This window comes from Mesitornis unicolor, unplaced genomic scaffold (assembly GCF_000695765.1).
Source record: "Mesitornis unicolor isolate BGI_N332 unplaced genomic scaffold, ASM69576v1 scaffold45548, whole genome shotgun sequence".
Taxonomy (NCBI): domain Eukaryota; kingdom Metazoa; phylum Chordata; class Aves; order Mesitornithiformes; family Mesitornithidae; genus Mesitornis; species Mesitornis unicolor.
The window spans coordinates 10,862-19,206 of record NW_010202050.1 but is presented as its reverse complement, the minus strand read 5'-3'; the positions used below and the strand labels follow the sequence as shown (position 1 = coordinate 19,206).

At 43.1% G+C, this 8,345-nt stretch overlaps 1 protein-coding gene across 1 annotated transcript; it reads left to right on the top strand.

Annotated features, from left to right (window-relative positions):
• Window positions 1–4,037: 4,037 nt before the first annotated feature.
• Window positions 4,038–7,453, top strand: LOC104545207 (transmembrane and coiled-coil domains protein 1-like; the record flags this gene model as incomplete). The annotated part of the gene is made up of 2 exons (XM_010190283.1): window positions 4,038–4,094; window positions 6,745–7,453. A coding segment is annotated over exon 2 (543 nt), but the record flags the coding sequence as incomplete, so codon positions are not given.
• Window positions 7,454–8,345: the final 892 nt, after the last annotated feature.

The following is an 8,345-nucleotide window of genomic DNA, read 5'->3' as shown; positions in this document are numbered from 1 at the left end:
GTATTCTTTAAGATTCATATGATCACCTGTGGTTTATTGAGTGAGGCGTGGGACTGCTACACGAAAAACTGATAGCGCGTGTGTCAGTTGGCTTAATCCTTTTACCAAAATAATACAGTTGGCTACTTTTATAAAATTCAGCAGCTTGACGTTCTGAGTTATTCTTATCTGATACCTGTACACATTGCCTTCAAAGGAATCGAAGTGTTTTCCTCCATTATAAAGCATTTTATTGAAGTACCTTTGCTGGTATCACCCTCTGTTTCTCTCCTTCAGCTAGCTGGGTTGTTCATGCTTTGCAGACAGGAAAACATTGGGCATAGGGGCCACCTTGCTTGAAGCCTTTGGACAAGACTGGCAATGCTGGTCCAGCCCAGGGTGTCTGGCCTTGGCCTGTGCTTCACCCACCAAACAACTCATGCTGGGTCTGAGGAGCAGAAGGGGAGAGCAAGGACAGCAGCGATGGCATCACTCACCTGCCTGACTTCCTGACTTCTGGGTAGTGGTGGGAATAGGTTGGAGGGTTTAGGGAAATCATTAGGCAGGAATCGGTAAAACCTGTTGCTGTCCCACTGTGTTGATTCTGCTCTGTAACACTGTACAGCTGGCTTTAGGAACAGGCTGTAGGACCCTTGCTTTGCCTGGTGTCCTGTGTCCTATTACAGCAGTGGTTTTCCCCCCTTTGGTGCGTCCTCTCCTGCTGTATTGAATGCCTTGGGCTCCTTTCCCAGGGCACTGTGAATTAATTTGGTGAATTCCTTGGGCCTGTTTCATCAAAAGTAGCTGGCTTTGGGCCACCCCCCTTTTCTAAAATCTCAGGTGCAGAACCTCAGCAGGAGCTTGGCCTGCTTGAACCTGTTTTTTCCCCTCATCCCCCAGCTGCACTATTTAATGTGCCGAGTCTTAGTTCTTGTCCTTCAGTTGGCTCTTTAAGCCATGCTTGCTTCCTGTTCTCACAGAGAGCACTGTCAGTGTCAGGGTTGTGGCCAGGTGGAGGGGCTTTATATGTATCTATATATATAGGCGCTGGTTTTTCTTGTGGATCTCACTGGAATTCCAGGAAATCTTTTCTTGGGTGAATTTTGGAGGAGGAGGAGAAGGAAGAATTGTCTTGAAAACTACAGGTGTCCTTTCCATGAAAAATAGTATTGTTTTATCTTCCCCTCCCCCCCATCATATTCTGCTGTCTTACCCGTCTTCCTTGCATTTAGTTTTCTTCTATGTCTTTTTCTTCCATTCTTGCCCAGTTCTCCACTCTGACTTAAAAAAATTGTTATGTTATAATAGCTAAATATACCTGTTTCTCTAGGTATTGGGCAGTCATGCGCTATCCAATTTTTCTGTGGGGTCACAGTATTTACTCTGTTACGGTTGTCTTCCTCTTTGAATGTTTTCCAGACCGCAGTCCCCTTGAATTTGACACCCATTCCTGTTTCTTGTAACTTCCTCTTTCTGGCAGGGTTAGCTGTGAACACCCAGAGCTTTCTCTCCTGATTTGCCCTGCTGCTTGTTACTGCTGAACAATGGTGCTTTTGAAGGGTTCTGGTCCTCCTATGGACATAAAGCACTTGCTAGGGCTCCCAGTTCCCATAATACGTGTTTTTCCAGTGTGAGGATTGCCCCTCTGGGCTTTCTTACCAAACTGTTTACCTTGATACAGAATCTGCTTTCGGATGAGTTTCTGAAAATAATCTGAGATTTCTCCAACAAAGCTGGGCTGTTTCTTAGTAGAAGCCATTCGTATCCTGAAACAACTGAAAAATGTTTTTCTTTTCTCAAACAGGAGGAGTGGGAAGCATCTCCTGCCTACGATCCCAGCTAACTGGACTGCAGCTCTATGATGAGCTATTAAACTGAAATGTTTATGGAATAAAACAAGTGTGAGGGTTCCTTAGGTAACTGTACTTCAGCGTTAATGTTAAGGGTTCTTGATGTTCAAGCACAGCATAAATTACAGGTATTTGAAATATTTTGCAAAAAATCAGAATCTTTTTTTTTCTTTTGTTGAAAATAATTTTTCTTCCCTGTTTCTCCAGTTTTGTACTGTTTGTACCCAGTACTCCCATTGTAGATAGCTCAGCTCTAAGCTGGGTTTCAGTAGTAACTTCAGAGTTCATTTTATTTACAGATAACTCTGGTTTTGAAGGAAATTTGTTAAACTGATGCATTTAGAGTAAGCTTTTACTTGAATGAAGTTTAGCTAAAATCTAATGGCCCAAAGTATTTTCAGACTTCTGGTCTTGATCTTAGATTCTTGACAAATACTTGGAATTTTCATGTTACAAAGTATTTGATGAAGAGAAGTGAAAGAGCGGGGACAAACTGTTTCTCCCTGTAGATGATCTAGCTGTCTGGAGCAAAACAGCACCAGCAATACTTGATTTATTACTGCCCCTCCAAGTTCCCCATTATCTGTGTGTAGCATTGGTGCTAAGTAAATGGCTCTGAAATAGAGCCATTATGCATTAAAAAACCCAACTGTCTACTTTTCATAGGTACAGGAAAGTGAATGAATTTTGATTAGCCCAGTGGAATTGCTTTCCAAAGTTTAAGGAAAAAAATGGAGCTTCTGACAGAAAATGAGAGATTTGGTTTGTATGTCGGTGATTCTCAAGGGAGAAAATTGAAGTGGTTTTCATGACCTTGCCTCTCAGAGCCCATCTGTGGGTGCTCTGGAAGCTGGGCTCTGCAGTATAAAGGCTGGGAGTTAATTTGAGTCAGAAGCATCTGTTGACCCACAGGGTCCTACAGTGCTGTAGGGCAGGTCTGTGGAGACCTCACTGGCAGAAACTTACAGTTCTTAGTAATAAAAAATACCATTAAAACAACAACAAAAAAAGACAAGTAGAATGGCTATGAAGTTGTTAGTGGCACTTCATATGTTAACAATACTTGACACTTTGTGCCTAGTTCTCCACTCATATTATTGTAGAAATGAAATTTATTCTATGTCAAGATCTTAAAAAATGCTCTCATTCATTTTCTTCTAAGTTCTTCGTATTTGTGTCATCACTTTCTTCATGTTCTAGCATCCCACTTCAGTGGTTCTGATTAACATTTTCTTTATCTCTGCTGTCTTGGAGGTGGGAATCTGGCATGTAATGAAGTAGTGAAAAGGCCCCAGCTGTGCAGAGCCCTGTAGTATTCTTCTGAGTGCCAGTGTATTCTGAAGGTTGTGTCCCTGTTTTCAGGAACTAGTTGAATAAATAGGCACCTTTGGAAAATCTGGGTGATTTTGCTGTGTTTCGGGATAAGATGTGAGTCTGGCCTGAGAAGTGCAGTCACTGTATCTGCTCTCAGCTGTCCTTGTCATCCTCTGTTGTGTTCTTCCAGTGAGCGTCTGGCCGTACTTTGGGCTTGTTGCAGAAACCTTAAACAGATCAAAATCCCTTGAAATACCACGTTCTCCCCTTTAGGAGAGGGGAGCAGGGCCAGGATGGTGTCCTTGGGTGTGATGTGCTTTGGATCCTTCCCGTCGGCTCTGTGAAGGCTGTGACCATGTCTGTTCCCAGGTCTCAGTGCAGACAGGTTCAGCTGTGGGGGGATTGAGCTGGGGGCCTGGTGGTGCTGGACTCCTGGCAGAGCACAGCCAGCCCAACGGGCCGAGGGCTGCTCGCAGCCTCACGCACTTGGGCGAGCTGCAGGTCAGCAGAGCGGGGCTCTGGGCTGTGCCCAGGACAGTGGGGTGACTCAACAGGAGAAGAAAACAGAATCTGCATGGGCTGCTCTGCCCTTGCAGGCTGGAGTCCTGAAACCTGCCGCTGCTTTCAGTGCATGCTGGTGGCCATAAATGCTGAGAGAAAACGCTCCTGCACAAGAACTTACTGATTAACTCTGTAAGATTCAGTTTTAACTTCAATTATATTCGTATCCCTTCAGTTACTTGATAGAGTTTAAAACAACCCAGATTCTAGATGCACTTACATGTAAATGAAGGAAAAAAATGTTACAAGTTGGAACCATGCTCACTTTGTTGTTTGTGTACGTCTTTCCTTCCATTTCCAGGAATTGCATCTCATATCCAATTTCTTTTGCAGTTTTGTTCAGTGGAGGGACTGCTGTTTGTCAGCCATGCTAAAGGGCAAGTGATGGAGGCAAGTACTAGTTTATATATTCAGTTATCTGATGTTGTTTTTGTCAGTTTCTCCTTTTGAACTGTTTTGTTTCCCAGTGCTGCTGTGAAATAATTGCACAAATGAAGGATGATATTGACATGTTCTGGGTTGTAATAATGTTATAACATCTGCTCAGTGTGACTGTGCACATAATTGTGAATTTTGTCCCTGATGTATTATATTCTTACATGAGTAAGAAATCTATGGTTTTGAACTTCATGCTATAAAGTACTCCATTTCAACAGAAATATAAAACAAATATAAAAAAATAGACTATAAAAGTTGTTAAAAGTAGGGAAAAAACCAAGCACAAAACTTGAATCCTTGTGCAAATAAATGTGCTAACTAATCCTGCTGATTCACAGCTCTTCACATTTATGAGTGGGTTTTTCTCCCCAAAAGTATATACTAGGACAAATAAGTAGTTTTAGGGATCTTCATACCAGATAGGCAATTTGAAAAGCTCTTTTCAGGCTCACAACAGACTCTTCATATAGAAATGTGAACAGACAGATGACCACAGAGCTCTCTATAGGAGCCCCCTAAAGAGAAGAGTCAGGGTAGTTTCAGAGCTCAGTCACCTCACATGCAAGGATAGCAGAGCTGACTGGGAGCTGATGCGTTTCAGGTTGGGTTGTGAATTGGCACAGGGCTAATTATCGCTGGTTAATGTTTCCAGCAGATAATGCCCGTGACTCTGGTTGGACTGCAGTGGTGTTCTGGATCAGTATTGCCAGGGGTAATCTGGACAGAAAACCTGCAGGAGGTCACGAAAACACTGATTAGAGTATATGGGGCACCTTTATATGAACCACAGTTCTTCAGTGAGTCCTGGCTGAAAAATGAATACTGAGGGAATTAGCTAAAATGAAAAAAGGCAGTTATGGGTCAGCTGTCAGGTTTGTATTCTATACACCAAATAGTTTTGGGACTCTTTTTGCCAGTCAGGTTTGTTCACTGAACCATTTGGTCTGTTGAATGAAAAGGAAAATCTCATTTTGCCCTTTTTTCCCCACAAAACTTAAATTGAGCAGAGACCTGCAGTTCAACTTTCTGGAAAACCTGTTACATGAGAAAAGAAAATTTTAAGAAAGGGTGAGCTCAAAAGTCAAAGCATAGTCCTAATCATAAAGGCACTTTAAATCATTTGAGAAAGTGTTAAATATGTAAAAACAAAAGGTTGGTTTGTTGGTTGGTTTTATTTTGCCACACAATATCTGCATGAATATGGGTAAATGTATTTTTTCTGGGATGTAGCTTATTACTTTGCATTTAGTGTATTATTGATTAAACTGGCCAATCTAGACTCAATGCTTATACCATGTTCAGAGTACTGAGATAGTCATGTATGATTCCAGTGTTTTGCTTTCTATAAGTTCTGAATTTCTTCTTGCCTCCAGCTGATAGCAATGACATTTGAAAAAAATAGCGTGTGAGGCAGCTCTTTCGATATTTTTGGATGCCAGTTTGGAGAGCATTTTGGAATATATGCTTAACCCACTGTGTCAGGTTTCAGATGCACAAAATTGAGAGCGCTCTAATTGTAACCTCAATGCATAATCTTTCTGCAGCTGTTTTAAGATAAAAATGAATGCTCTCCGATCCCAAACATATGTTGCGTTTCAAATAAAATGTGGTTGTTTTTTTAAAGCACGGGCTGCTTTCTGCCAAGATTGGGGTAGACCTCTGTGATCCGGTTTCTGTATTTATAAAGCCTAATCCCAGCTTTGTCCTGCAAGCAATGGTCAGCTCCTGAACGTGCCCTCATGGCGCTGATGTGAAGCTCGGACCCTGTGTCCTCCCCTGTCCCTCGCTGTGCTGCTGAGTGCTCAGCCCCAGTGTCCTGTGGCCACCTCAGCCCAGCCCAGAGCCAGTGCTGAGCGCTCCTGCAGAAAAGCTGCTTTTCCTCTGCTGGGGACTGAGCTACACCTGTGTGGTGCTGCTCCTGTTCAGATTGGCTGCTTAACCTGCTTTTTAAAAGGCATTTTTGTTTTCTCTGAGAACTGTGGACAAGGCTATGCCAGTTGAAACCATTTCGCTTGCCTGTTCTTGCTTTGAAGACACATTTTTCACATCTAGTTTCCAGTGCCATCAATGGATGTTGGCAGTAATAAGTCATTTCTTGCTGTTTGGAAATGCATTACTGATTTTGAAATGTTCTGTTTTCTTGCATATATTAAAATACTGTGAAGTTAGACATTCTACAGGAAAATCAGGTAGGCAGAGCAGACATTACATTTGAAGCACAGATTATCAGATCTTTGTCAAGGAACAAAATTAATTCTGCCAAAGAGACTAGCATGCTCTCCAGCAGTTTAACTGATGTTCTGTTAGATATCAGTATGGGCATGTTCTTGATAAACAAAAACCCACTGGTTTCTCCTTGCTTCTCCCTCTTTTGAACAGCTTTTTTACCTTTCTTGCTTTCCTTTTGTGCTGGCGATGAATGACTTCTCTCACACGAGCCTTGGCTTCTGCATACAGCCTAGATGCCACTAATGCCACATGGAGGGGTGCTTGGAAAACCAATACGTTTTGTTTTATTAATGGCATGTTTTGCGCATTGGATTTTTTTAACACACTACTTTCTGCATGGATGTATAATAATGACTCTTTTGTTTAACATTAGATAAGCATGAGATCACCGTGGCACAGCTGCATGTGTAGTCGCTCTTGAAGCAATTGCACACCTAATTGGCTGACAATCTTGGCATTTTCAAAACAAACACAAGACTTGCACAGACAGGGGGCGTATTTATGTATGAATAGTCCAGTAAACCTGTTGGGTGTCACCAATGGAGCCCTCTGGCACTGAACAGTTGTGTGATGACCCTGATCCCGGAGGCAGATCCCAAGATCAAGAGACCAAAAAGCAACATGAATCAGAGCAAAAATTATCCAAAATAACCCATAATGCTTTGGAGAACATTAATGTGATTGGCCAAGGCTTGAAGCACCTTTTCCAGCATCAGCGCAGGAGGTCGTCGGTTTCTCCGCACGATGTTCAGCAAGTTCAGGCCGACCTGGAGCCTGACGTGGATTTGGAAAGCCAAAGCGTCTGTGCTGACACTGATGGTGTCTCCACCCACCCCACAGCTCTGAACCGGGTGCTTCAGCAGATCAGAGTGCCACCTAAAATGAAGAGGGGGACCAGCCTGCACAGCAGGCGGGGCAAGGCAGATGCCCCGAAGGGGAGCCCGCAGATCAACAGGAGGTCTGCCCAGGATATTCAGGCAGGTCGGCCCAGATCGTCATCTACTACGGACGCTCCCACAAACTTGTCCGTGATGGAGATTGCTGCTTCTATCTATGTAGGTGGAGAGGAGGCTGCAGCAGCAGTAAGTTAACTCAGATTTACCTTTGGTCTTTATCGTCATCTTGTACGTTTCCTTAAGCCTTTTGAATCTTGTTTTAAAAGCAAGTTACTTTCAGCAAACACTGATGCTCCTGTGTTCAAAAGCTTCTTCAGTGGTGAAGCAAAGAGCTTAAAAGATGCAAGCATTAGTCATTTTCTCACATGGCAGGTGGCTTATTTTATATGTATTTGATCAGTGAAATGAGATCTACTTTTGAAACGCGTTGGGTTGGTTGGATGGCACACCACAGTCAAACAAGGAGTGATGGGAAGAGCAGCAGCCAGCATGGTCCTCCTTAGCAGCTGTTACCTGGTTCCTGAAGCAAAACCTTGCATTTACATAGCTGGCTTTTTTTTTTCCCCTCTTGTTTTGTTGCGTGTTTTATAAAAGTGAGGAATTCCAGTGTGAGTGAGCGGTGCTGTTGAGAGGCTCTGGGAGTGCTGGCTGCAGCCTGCGACTGCACTGCAGCACCAGGTTGTCTGGGTCTGATTTGGCTCAGCCTGGCCACTGTGCTGGTGTGGGATCGCTGCCATCTCTCCTCGTTTGTCTGGGCTGTGTGGGAAAAGCGCTCCCCAAAGTGGCAGTGTCTGTTCTGTGACATGTTCTTGCAGGGCTACGCATACCGGCTTTATTGAGGATATCCAGAGCTAGTGTTTTTGTTTTAATATCTCTTCTTTCCCAGATCAATTTAGTTGAAGTCCTCTAGTTTTGAAAACCTAAGTTTCTGATTTAACATTAGCTATAACCTGTATTTTCCTGAAATTCTTTGCAGGCTTGTTCACTGAAGAACAAACCCTGTGATAAAGATAGGAAGCATTGTGAAACTGATAGCTGGTTCGTATGCCCTTAATCAAAAAGAGTCTGACCATGACTC